Below are 13,766 nucleotides of genomic sequence, written 5' to 3'. Positions count from 1 at the left end.
ACGGCATCTAAAGAAAAAGTAAATATCTGCGGTAGGAGCTCACTGAACACCCGCAATGTGATAGTCCTTTAGGGTACGTTCAGATGAGCAGATCCGCAGTGGAAGGACCCCTACAAGGTGCTTTTAGATGTGCCTGCTCGGAGCTGCAATATGCCACTATGAGCAGACACACTGCTGCGATGTGTGAGTTGCCGCGCATGCGCGGTGTACTCGCACGCATTGCGGTTGCTCCCCCTGCTCCCTGAGCTACGCCGAGAGCAGCTGTGATGTACGAGTATACTGCGCATTGTGCCTGCTCGTAGCGGCGGATTGCCACTCCGAGCAGGCACCTGTAAAGGCAGCATACAGCAGTTCTTCAGCGGCGGATCCGCAGCATAACACGCGCTGGGGATCTGCTCATGGGAATGTACCCTAAGGGGTTAAACACTGTTATAAAGACAGTTCACGCCCAACTTTACATTGTATTAGTGCCATTTCTTCCGTCATATTAAAAGTATAATTGAATATTTACACATATAGGAAGGGTGGACTCACTTATGTAAGATACTGGCCCTCATTTACTATTCTAAACCCGATCTCTTTTGTCGGGTTTTTTTGGCGCATCTTTGTCTGCGCCATGTCGCAGACATCGTGCGCCAGTCTACGACACTATGCAACATTTTTTCCCGACGGACCCGATGTGGATTCTCCCAAACCCGAAAAAGGGGCGTAACCCGACATTTCTGAGCTTTCCCACGTATTTATTAAGGTTTCCAACCCGAATTTGTTGAATTGTTGTGGATTTTTTCCCGACAGCTCAGAGGAGTTGGAAACCAAAACCTACAAAACGCACGTGCGACAAACAAGATGCAACATAATAATAAATACCAGGGGAAAAAAGCAATCGGGTAAGAAAGCAAGATAGACTTACAGCCCGATTTTCTTAGTAAATGACGGCCACTGTGTATATTACAGCTTAAACTTTATTAGAGAATCTACTAAAACCTACACTAATCCTACTATGTACATACTGATAGGTACACGTCAGACTCTAGTGCAAATGTATTCCAGCAGATGAGGGCTTCTGTCTAAATTGGTATTTATCCAATGTCACGTACATATCTCTGTTCAGTACTCTGACCCCTTATGAAAGGTTGAAATCCCTTTAAGATACTGGAATCCACCAAGCAATTTCAGAATGGCAGGAAGGGGCGGGTATCCTATCCCTGCATCCAGTGCTAGAGGTGGCACGGAGGGCACAGCACCCAGGGCCTGCACAGGAGCTCAGCTCGGGTCTGGGAAGGTCCAGCCGTCCCGTCACACCACAGAGGGCGGATCTTCCCAGCACTGTACGTGTTTGTGGAGCCGCCGCCTCACTCTGTGCCCAGGGAAATCCCATATTGTGTCGTTACGGGCGGGCATTGGTTATGTGGTAGAGAGCCGTGCAGCTGGCTGACATGGAGGCTATCCGGCACACGACCCTTCCTTTCCTGCTTCTGTCTGCACTGGTGGCTGGTACCGGGCCCACCCCGACGAGCAGTCCTGGGCGAGGTAATGTTCACACGCTGCGGTGCCCTGCGGACACATGCTGACAGGTTATGTCTGTATCGGGTCCCTCAGTATACTGACTACATGCGTCATGTCCACAGGCCTTACACGCCGGCAGCCGCATTGTGTGTACAGGCCTATTAATGTGGCAGCACGAGCGTCTGTGTACAGCAGTGTATAACTATGGTGTGACGTCAACTTCGTGTGTGTACATGTATATCTTAGATATGTGTACATGCATACATGATGTGGGCGCTTCACACAGTAATACACTAGTGCACATACACTACAGTATATATATATCTCCCCTTCATGTATGTACACATATATATAGGTCACTACAGTATATATATCTCCCCTTCATGTATGTATACATATATATAGGTCACTACAGTATATATCTCCCCTTCATGGATGTACACATATATATAGGTCACTACAGTACATATCTCCCCTTCATGGATGTACACATATATATAGGTCACTACAGTATATATATCTCCCCTTCATGTATGTATACATATATATAGGTCACTACAGTATATATCTCCCCTTCATGGATGTATACATATATATAGGTCACTACAGTATATTTCTCCCCTTCATGGATGTACACATATATATATAGGTCACTACAGTATATATATCTCCCCTTCATGTATGTATACATATATATAGGTCACTACAGTATATATCTCCCCTTCATGGATGTACACATATATAGGTCACTACAGTATATATATATATCTTCCCTTCAGGCCTTACCACCCAGCACTAGCTCCCCTCCTTTCTTGAAGTCCGCTGGCTGCCAACGGCAGTGTGAAAGGGGCCTAAAAAAAAGTTTAGTAAATGAAAAAAATAAAACAAACAAGTTGTACTTTTCATTGTCACACTTTGTATTCTATGATGTATCATTTGCAAAAACTTTATATGTAATGTAGATAGTACCATTATATCAATCTTCGTAATATACATTGGTTATAAAATGTGTATATTTTTGGGTGAAAAAATACTGTCCCTTCAGCTTTTGCCTATGTCTCTGTGAGGATACAAAATACAAAGGACGGGACAAGCAGGGCTCTGTGCAAGCTCCTGGCTTGTCAATCATCCTGATGTGTGAGTCGGGAGCATGTCACAGAGCCTCACTGCGCAGAGCCCTGCTCGTCCCCCAGTGCGCAGAGCCCTGCTCGTCCCCCAGTGCGCAGAGCCCTGCTCGCCCCCCAGTGCGCAGAGCCCTGCTCGCCCCCCAGTGCGCAGAGCCCTGCTCGCCCCCCAGTGCGCAGAGCCCTGCTCGCCCCCCAGTGCGCAGAGCCCTGCTCGCCCCCCAGTGCGCAGAGCCCTGCTCGCCCCCCAGTGCGCAGAGCCCTGCTCGCCCCCCAGTGCGCAGAGCCCTGCTCGCCCCCCAGTGCGCAGAGCCCTGCTCGCCCCCCAGTGCCCAGAGCCCTGCTCGCCCCCCAGTGCCCAGAGCCCTGCTCGCCCCCCAGTGCCCAGAGCCCTGCTCGCCCCCCAGTGCCCAGAGCCCTGCTCGCCCCCCAGTGCGCAGAGCCCTGCTCGCCCCCAGTGCGCAGAGCCCTGCTCGCCCCCAGTGCGCAGAGCCCTTCTCGCCCCCCCTTGCGCAGAGCCCTGCTCGCCCCCCCTTGCGCAGAGCCCTGCTCGCCCCCCAGTGCCCAGAGCCCTGCTCGCCCCCCAGTGCCCAGAGCCCTGCTCGCCCCCCAGTGCCCAGAGCCCTGCTCGTCCCCCAGTGCCCAGAGCCCTGCTCGCCCCCCAGTGCCCAGAGCCCTGCTCGTCCCCCAGTGCGCAGAGCCCTGCTCGTCCCCCAGTGCGCAGAGCCCTGCTCGTCCCCCAGTGCGCAGAGCCCTGCTCGTCCCCCAGTGCGCAGAGCCCTGCTCGTCCCCCAGTGCGCAGAGCCCTGCTCGTCCCCCAGTGCGCAGAGCCCTGCTCCTCTACCCACACTTCTTGTTATTTTCTACATTATAAGAAAAAATTTTGTGATGACAGTTACACTTTAACCCCTTAAGGACATGCTCCGTAAATGTACGGTGCTGCATAGTGTCACTACATAGTGTCCGTACATTTGCGGCACGGCTGTGACACAAGCGCAGGAGCTGCGCTCGCTTCATTCCCGGCGAACGCGCTGATGTCTGCCACTAACTCCTCAGGTGCCGTGATCAATACAGATCACGGCATCTGCGGCAGTGCGGCACTTATAATGGCTGATCTGATCAGCCATGATTACAGATGGAGGTCCCCTCACCTGCCTCCGTCCGTCTCCCAGGGTCTTCTGCTCTGATCTGCCTTCCAGCAGACCAGAGCAGAAGATTGCCGATAATATTGATCAGTGCTATGCCCTATGCATAGCACAGAACAGTATTAGCAGTCTGATGATTGCTATAAATAGTCCCCTATGGGGACTTAGAAAGTGTGAAATAAATGTAAAAAAAAGTTTCAAAAAAGTGAAAAAAAAATTTGAAAAAAACCCTCCCCCAATAAAATTTAAAATCACCCCTCTTCATTAATACAAAAAAGCGTAAAAAAAAGATAAATAAACCTATTTGGTATTGTTGCGTGCATAAATGTCCAAACTATAAAAAATATAATGTTAATGATCCCCTACGGTGAACTGCGTAAATGTAAAAATAAAAATAAAAAGTCAAACATTTCTGCTTTTTTGACACATCAAACTGCTAAAAAATTTAATAAAAAGACGCAAAAAATGAGCCCTCACACATCCCTGAATACGGAAAAATAAGAAAGTTAGAGGTGGTCAAAATAGGATTTTGATTTTGTAAGAAAAAAAAAAAAAGTTTGAGATTTTTTTTAACTCCCTAAGGACCAGGCCCATTTTGGCCTTAACCCCTTAAGGACCCAGCCATTTTACACCTTAGGACCCGGCCATTTTTTGCACATCTGACCACTGTCACTTTAAACATTAATAACTCTGGAATGCTTTTAGTTATCATTCTGATTCCGAGATAGTTTTTTCGTGACATATTCTACTTTAACATAGTGGTAAAAATTTTTGGTAACTTGCATCCTTTCTTGGTGAAAAATCCCAAAATTTGATGAAAAATTTGAAAATGTTGCATTTTTCTAACTTTGAAGCTCTCTGTTTGTAAGGAAAATGGATATTCCAAATAATTATTTTTTTATTCACATATACAATATGTCTACTTTATGTTTGCATCATAATATTGACGTGTTTTTACTTTTGGAAGACACCAGAGGGCTTCAAAGTTCAGCAGCAATTTTCCAATTTTTCACAAAATTTCCAAAATCAAAATTTTTCAGCGACCAGTTCAGGTTTGAAGTGGATTTGAAGGGTCTTCATCTTAGAAATACCCCACAAATGACCCCATTATAAAAACTGCATCCCCCAAAGTATTCAAAATGACATTCAGTCAGCATTTTAACCCTTTAGGTGTTTCACAGGAATAGCAGCAAAGTGAAGGAGAAAATTCACAATCTTCATTTTTTACACTCGCATGTTCTTGTAGACCCAATTTTTTAATTTTTACAAGGGGTAAAAGGAGAAAATGTATACTTGTATTTGTAGCCCAGTTTCTCTCAAGTAAGCACATACCTCATATGTAAAGTGTTCGGCGGGCGCAGTAGAGGGCTCAGAAGGGAAGGAGCGACAAGGGGATTTTGGAGAGTACGTTTTTCTGAAATGGTTTTTGGGGAGCATGTTAAAAAACACATGGCATACCATTTTGGAAACTAGACCCCTTGAGGAACGTAACAAGGAATAAAGTGAGCCTTAATACCCCACAGGGGTTTCACGACTTTTGCATACGTAAAAAAAAAAGTTTCACTAAAATGTGTGTTTCCCCCCCCAAATTTCACATTTTTGCAAGGGTTAATAGCAGAAAATACCCCACAAAATTTGTAACCCCATCTCTTCTGAGTATGGAGGTACCCCATAAGTTGACCTGAAGCTCACTACGGGCGAACTACAATGCTCAGAAGAGGAGGAGTCATATTTGGCTTTTTGAGAGCAAATTTTGCTCGGGGGGCATGTCGCATTTAGGAAGCCCCTATGGTGCCAGGACAGCAAAATAACCCCCACATGGCATACCATTTTGGAAACTAGACCCCTTGAGGAACGTAACAAGGGGTACAGTGAGCATTTACCCCCCACTGGTGTCTGTCAGATCTTTGGAACAGTGGGCTGTACAAAATTTTTAATTTGCACAGCCCACTGTTCCAAAGATCTGTCAGACATCAGTGGGGTGTAAATTCTCACTGCACCCCTCATTACATTCCGTGAGGGTGTAGTTTCCGAAATGGGGTCACATGTGGGGTTTTGTTTTTTTGCGTTTGTCAAAACCGCTGTAACAATCAGCCACCCCTGTGCAAATCACCTCAAATGTGCATGGCACACTCTCCCTTCTGGGCCTTATTGTGCGCCCCCAGAGCACTTTGCGCCCACATATGGGGTATCTCCGTAGTCGGGAGAAGTTGCATTACAAATTTTAGGGGGCTTTTTTCCCTTTTACCTCTTGTCAAAATGAAAAGTATGGGGCAACACCAGCATTTTAGTGTAAAAAATTAATTTTTTTACACTAACATGCTGGTGTAAACCCCAACTTCACCTTTACATAAAGTGTGAAAGGAGAAAACACCCCCCAAAATTTGTAAGGCAATTTCTCCCGAGTACGGCGATACCCCATATGTGGCCCTAAACTGTTGCCTTGAAATACGACAGGGCTCCAAAATGAGAGCGCCATGTGCATTTGAGGCCTGAATTAGGGATTTGCATAGGGGTGGACATTGGGAATCACTGGCGTAGAATACCCCTAACAGGGTGCCTCCAGCTGTTGCAAAACTCCCAGCATGCTTGGACAGTCAACGGCTGTCCGGCAATACTGGGAGTTGTTGTTTTGCAACAGCTGGAGGCTCCATTTTGAAAACAGTGGCGTACCAGACGTTTTTCATTTTTATTGGGGAGGGGGGCTGTGTAGGGGTATGTGTATATGTAGTGTTTTTTACTTTTTATTTTATTTTGTGTTAGTGTAGTGTAGTGTTTTTAGGGTACAGTCACACGGGAGGGGGATTACAGCGAGTTTCCCGCTGCGAGTTTGAGCTGCCGCGCAAAATTTGCTGCATCGCAAACTTGCAGCCTGATACTCACTGTAAGCCCCAGCTGTTGCAAAACTACAACTCCCAGCATGCACAGTCTATCAGTGCATGCTGGTAGTTATAGTTTTGCAACAGCTGGAGTTGTAGTTTGCAACATCTGGAGGACTACAGTTTGCAGACCACTAATACAGTGGTTCCCAATCTGTGCCCTTCCAGATGTTGCAAAACTACAACTTCCAGTATGCCAAAACTGTCCAGGCATGCTGGGAGTTGTAGCTCTGCAACATCTGAAGGGCCAGATGTTACAGAACTACAACTCCCAGCATGCCTGGACAGTTAGGGCATGCTGAGGATGTGTAGTTTTGCAACATCTGGAAGGGCACATTGGTCCCAAAACTGCAGACCTCCAGATGTTGCAAAACTGCAACTCCCAGCATGCCCAGATGCCAAGGGCTGTCTGGGCATGCTGGGAGTTGTAGTATACAGTGTCCCATTACAGCAATGCATGTCGCTTTACGGCGACGTGCATTGCTGTAAAGGGCCCGACCGCGGCTGAAGAGGAACTCACCTGTCGCCACCGTCTTCATTGCCGGGATCCGGGTCTTCAGGGACGAGGTAAGTACCGGGGCCGGGCCCCAGCACTACCCCGTCCCCCGCAGCGTCCTCCGGTCTTCCTCCCGTCCTCTCCGGACTTCCAGGGGCTGGGCAGGACGGGAGGAAGTAACCGCCCCCCACCCTGCGATTGGTCGGTTAACTAACCGAACAATCGCAGGGGATCGGAGGAGGTGGCAGGCTTGCCACCTCGCTCCTATACTTTAGCATGGTCCTGGCTGTCTGTGACAGCCGGGATCATGCGAAATTACCGGGCGGTCGGGTCTCAGAGACCGGATCAGCCCGGTATCACCGCAGATCGCAAGGGCGATTTCCCTTGCGATTTGTGGAGATCGCCGACATGGGGGGCCTACATGGCCCCCCTCGGCGTTTGCCCTGGATGCCTGCTGAAGGATTTCAGCAGGGATCCGCTTCCGATCTCCGCCGGGTGAGCGGCGGAGACCAGGAAAAGACCATGACGTATGCATAAGTCATGGATCCTTAAGATCCAGGGTGTGATGACGTATGCATAAGTCATGGATCCTTAAGATCCAGGGTGTGATGACGTATGCATACGTCATGGGTCCTTAAGGGGTACTCCGATGGAAACAACTATTTCTTTTTTCTTTTTTAAATCAACTGGTGCCAGAAAGTTAAACAAATTTGTATATTACTTCTATTAAAAAATCTTAATCCTTCCTGTACTTATTAGCTGCTGAATACTACAGAGGAAATTCTTTTCTTTTTGGAATGCTCTCTGATGACATCACGAACACACTGCTCTCTACTGACGTTATTATAATAATAATAAGTTTTTATCTATTGTTGTCCGTAGTGGGATTTGAACCCAAGGCCCCAGCACTGCAAGGCAGCAGTGCTAAGCACTAAGCCACCATGCTGCCCTTAACATACATCTGGAAGGATTAAGATTTTTTAATAGAAGTAATTTACAAATATATTAGAAACCTATAGCTTATGCCTCTAGGACCTCACCAATGGTGCATAATGGTGTGGGCAATGATAGATATAACAGAGTTTACTCAAAAATTGTTTTTTAATTCAGAATATAAAATATAATATATAAATATGTAAAACAGTAACAAAATATCACATTACACTGGCACTATTTAATAAAAATCTCACTGGGCCCTAGTGAAATATCCAAAATATAAAAAGATATATGAATTGTAATAAGTCCATAAATCTGCAAATAAAAAATAAAAATAAAATAAATCCGCAAAAAGTGTGGATAGATGTTTGAGTTTATGGCAAAATCATTGTAACATAAAGTCAATGAAAAAGTTGATGAATGGATGATACAGAGTATCTCTCACCACTGTTTCTGGCTTGATGAATTATGATAGATGAGTCGCAGCCTTATATTCCTCGTGTGCCCCAATAGATGGAGGGGGGCACAGGTTGGTATGTCTCCCTTAGCAGCCCCGTTGGCAGGGGCGCACAAATGGGTATTGCGTACCGTGAGCTCCGATGGCGGGGGAGCATGCAGCAGTTTCAGTGCTGGGGACCTCGTTCGCTGGCCGGCTTAACACAGATGGCACTAGTCTGGCACTCCGGCAGGAGTGTCAGTCGGCTCAGGTGCGACAACGGGTCTGGCGATGATGGTACGCCGGGAGCGGTGGAAGATCCGGGATTGGCGTCCCACGTGGAAGCAGGAGATGAGGCTATGCGATAAAATGGATGGTAAAGTTGCAGCCAGGCAGGGCGGAGTAAAACAGATTTAACTCCTCTGTTACCAAAATGTTTGCAGATGGACACTGATGGTAACTGTGTGAACAGTGCCATAAACTCAAACATCTATCCACACTTTTTGGGGATTTATTTTATTTTTATTTTTTATTTGCAGATTTATGGACTTATTACAATTCATATATCTTTTTATATTTTGGATATCTCACTAGGGCCCAGTGAGATTTTCATTAAATAGTGCCAGTGTAATGTGATATTTTGTTACTGTTTTACATATTTATATATTATATTTTATATTTTGAATTAAACTATTTTTGAGTAAACGCTGTTATATCTATCATTGCCCGCACCATTGGTGAGGTCCTAGAGGCATAAGCTATAGGTTTCTAATATTTTACATTATTGTTGCCGGTGGGGTCCGGCTTTAGCTTTAACTGCCTCGGTCCTTCTGTTGTGAGCTGCACCTCATTTTAATTTACAAATATGTTTAACTTTCTGGCACCAGTTGATTTAAAAAAGAAAAAAAAAATGTTTTTCCACACCCTTTAAGGACCAGACCAATTTTATTTTTGCATTTTCGTTTTTTCCTCCTCGCCTTCTAAAAATCATATCTCTCTTATATTTCCATCCACAGACCCCTATGAGGGATTGTTTTTTTGCGTCACCAATTGTACTTTGTAATTACATCACTTATTGTACCATAAAATGTACGGTGCAACCAAACAAATATTATTTATGTGGGGAAATTGAAAAGAAAACCACAATTTAGCAAATTTTGGAAGGTTTTGTTTTCACGCTGTACAGTTTCTGGTATAAATGAGATGTTTTCTTTATTCTGTGGGTCAATACGATTAAAATGATACCCATGTTATATGCTTTTCTATAATTGTACCGATTAAAAAAAATCTCAAACCATTTTAACAAAATTAGTATATTTGAAATTGCCCTATTTTGACTACCTATAACTTTCTAATTTTTCCGTATATGGGGCAATATGAGGGCTCATTTTTTGCCCCATGATCTGTAGTTTTTATCAGTACCACTTGATTAGGTTTTACTATTTATTAATTTTTATAAAAATTTTTGGGAAAAAATGTGACAAAAAAAAGCAGCAATTTTTGACTTTTATTTTAATTTTTTTTAACATTTACGCCGTTCACCGTACAGGATAATTAACAATATATTTTAATAGTTCAGACTTTTACGCGCACTGCGATACCAAATATGTGTATTAATAATTTTTTTACGCTTTTTGGGGGGTAAAATGGGAAAACGGACGTTTTACTTTTTTATTGGGGGAGGGGATTTTTCACATTTTGTAACTTTTTTATTTTACATTTTTTTTTACTTTTTTTTTTTTTTTACACTTTTTGTGTCCCCATAGGGGACTATTCATAGCAATCAGTTGATTGCTAATACTGTTCAGTTCTATGTATAGGACATAGCACGGATCAGTATTATCGGTGATCTTCTGTTCGATCTCAGACCAGAGCAGAAGACCCCGGGAGACGGCCGGAGCCAGATAAGGGGACCTCCGGCCGCCATGCTGGATGATCTGATCTCTGCGGCAGCGCTACGGGCGATCCGATCATCCATTCAAAGTACCGCACTGCTGCAGATGCAGTGATCTGTATTGATCATGGCATCTGAGGGGTTAATGGTGGACATCCGCGCGATTGCGGATGTCCGCCATTACCGGCGGGTCCCTGGCTGCTAATAGCAGCCGGGACCTGCCGGGCATGACACGAGCACCGGAGCGATCATGGCGGCGTATAAATGTACGCCATGGTGCACTAAGCACCACGTCAACATGACGTACATTTACGTCCATTGTCGTTAAGGGGTTAAAAGCAGTGCAATATAGAAATGTATGTAACCATGGGTATCATTTTAATCGTATTGATCCAGAGAATAAAGAACACATGTATTTTTTTTACAGTAAAGTGTACAGCGCAAAAACGAAACCCCCCAAATTTGCAAAATTATGATTTTTTTTTTAATCTTTCCTTACACCCAAAAATTATTTTGGGGTTTACCATAAATTTTAGGATAAAATGAGTGATGTTATTTCAAAGTAAAACTAGTCACACAAAATATAAGCCCTCATATGGGTCTGGGAATGGATATATAAAAGAGTTATGAATTTTAAAAGGCGAGGAGGAAAAAACTAAAATGCTAAAATTGGCTGCGTCCTTAAAGTGTTAAATATATGGAATTGTGCAATTTTGTGGGTAGTCAGTGCCCAATGTTTTACTGCAGTGTAACCTATCCTGAGTGACATTGAATGACAGAGTACATTTTACCCTTGCTGTTCAGAAGATGTAAGAACAAGGAAGTCACATGACCCAAGAAACTAGTCACTTTATACCATCTAAAAATAAATGTTAACATCTAGAGATCAATGAGGAAGTAGAACGATACGTAAAAGACTGGAAGTTGCACAACAATGCGAGAAATCCTAGATTCTTGTTAACTATAAAATGCACAAAAAAACTAATGTAAAATATAAATCAAGTTATTTTGCTGTTCTATGTAAGGCTAAAATATTACAAATACACATCCATACACCTAGTGGCCAACATGTAGCTGCTCCACTGAAGCAATATAATGGACTACAAGGGGGAGATTTATCAAAACCTGTGCAGAGAAAAAGTAGACCAGTTTCCCATAGCAACCAGATTGCTTCTATTTTTCAGAGGCCTTTTTAAAAATGAAAGAAGCGATCTGGTTGGTTACTATGGGCAGGTTTTGATAAATGTCTGTAGATATGTAGAGCCCTCCTTCTGCCTATACAGTAACCCCCGACATGCGATGGCCCCGACATATGATCAAATCGACATATATGATGGCCTCTCAGAGGCCACCGCATGTCGATGTCAGCATTGACATACGATGCTTTTATATGTTGGGGCCATCGCATTAACTGCTATCCGACAGTGCAAAATGCTTAAGCTGCTGTCGGATAGCAGTTTAAGCATCCTGGACAGGTTCGCTTACCTATCTCCGCTGCTCCAGGTCCACTTCGCGATCCTCCGGCGTCTTCCGCATCTTCTCCAGGGTCTGGGCCTCGCTTTCCGGCGTCGTTATTACGTCACTACGCACGCCGCGCCGGCGCACCAGCGTAATGACGTCACCAGAAAGCGAGGCCCGGACCCTGCAGAAGATGCGGAAGAAGCCGGAGGATCCCGAAGTGGACCCGTAGCAGCGGGACAGCATCAGGAGCCCCTGGGACAGCATCAGGAGTGGTGAGGACGCGGTCCGGAGCGGCGGGGACAGGTGAGTATAACTTCCTATACTTTACATTGCACGGATCCCTCAACATACGATGGATTCGACAAACGATGGGTCTTTGGAACGAATTACCATCGTATGTTGAGGGACCACTGTACCTGTTGTGACTGACAGACTGCAGTAAATGAAAGTGATAAGGCAGGAAGAGGTTACAATCAGCAGAAAATTGTGGGTTTACTGGGAATTCAGATCAAGAAGTAAAACCTTGTGGACATGTGACCTTTTTTGCAATGTATGCATTTCCAGGCAGTTATAAAGATATTGGCCTAGTGTAAGGGCATTTTGCTCTACCTCTGGGGCCTATACCTATCTGACATTTATGGCATATAACATTCATGAGAAGATCTAAATTACTACAGAGGAAGGTTAACTGTACATGAACAAAGAAAAGTGAGAGAACTGTCATTTCCTGTGTATTCCCCAAACTAATATTGTGCCTGTATTTAGAAAAGTCCAAATCAGGAAGCTCTAATCTGAGAAACAATGGGGAAGATTTATTAAAACCTGTGCAGAGGAAAGGTTGACCAGTTGCCAATAGCAACCAATCAGATAGTTTCTTATATCTTTCAGATGTTTTTTAAAAAAAATAAAAAAGCGATCTGATTGGTTGCTATGGGCAACTGGTCAACTTTTCCTCTGCACAAGTTTTGATAATTCTCCCCCAATGTCTTGGCTAAGGTGTAATCTGGTGCTGTACTTGTTGGGTAACTGCTCTATTCCCCAATGTAAATTCAGATTCTTCTATTTCATGTCCCACAAATAACAACAGTTATCCCCTAGCCATGGGACAAAGGGGTATTCCAGGTTTTTACTGCTTTTAAAGGAGATCTGTAGTGCTCCTGTATGGGGCCGCGGCAATGTACAGGAAAGGGGGCGTTCCGTCCACGCATGATGCGGCAGTGGGCTCACCCCTCCATGTATCTCTTTGGGATTCCGGCTGCTGCGTCATGCAGGGATGGAACGCCCCTGTACAGGAGATCGCCCCATGGCCCTGTACAGGAGATCGCAGGGGTCCCAGTGCTCGGACCCCCTGCGATCTAAAACTAAAAGATAATTCCACCTAGTTTTGTGCCAATTTAGATGTCCAGTGTAATGCGCATATATATTTGTTTTCAAAGTCTTGTTAAATCCATAAGTTGGAATACACAGTGTCAAACAAGTTGTGAACGTTGCAGGTATGGCACGGGTATTCGCCCGGCCTAATAGAAGGATATTACCTGCAAGTCAGATGAGTACTGCGATGTGAAGAAGATGACTGCGATGTGAAGAAGATGACTGCGATGTGAAGACGGCAAGTCCCATTGATATCATCTTCACATCGCAGTACTCATCTGACTTGCAGGTAATATCCTTCTATTAGGCCGGGCGAATACCCGTGCCATACCTGCAACATTCACAACTTTATTCACACTGTGTATTCCAACTTATGGATTTAACAAGACTTTGAAAACCTATATATATGCGCATTACACTGGACATCTAAATTGGCACAAAACTAGGTGGAATTATCTGTGTATGTATCAAATCATAACTTTATGCAATTATATTTTACCATATTTGTTTTTACCACA

General features: G+C 44.6%; 1 protein-coding gene across 2 annotated transcripts in view; it reads left to right on the top strand.

The window, feature by feature from the left end:
- Positions 1-1,122: 1,122 nt before the first annotated feature.
- IFNGR1 (interferon gamma receptor 1) overlaps positions 1,123-13,766 on the top strand; it is a 51,305-nt gene continuing 38,661 nt past the window's right edge. Inside the window, exon 1 of one of the 2 annotated variants that reach the window (XM_056566647.1) lies at positions 1,123-1,530. In XM_056566647.1, coding sequence (XP_056422622.1) covers positions 1,437-1,530 — 94 coding nt within the window. In that variant the 5' untranslated portion in view covers positions 1,123-1,436. The remainder of the gene's footprint in view (positions 1,531-13,766) is intronic. The other variant, XM_056566648.1, reaches the window with a different exon arrangement.

This window comes from Hyla sarda, chromosome 3, assembly GCF_029499605.1.
Source record: "Hyla sarda isolate aHylSar1 chromosome 3, aHylSar1.hap1, whole genome shotgun sequence".
Taxonomy (NCBI): Eukaryota; Metazoa; Chordata; class Amphibia; order Anura; family Hylidae; genus Hyla; species Hyla sarda.
The sequence above is the reverse complement of the archived record's forward strand: the minus strand, read 5'-3'. Positions and strand labels throughout refer to the sequence as shown.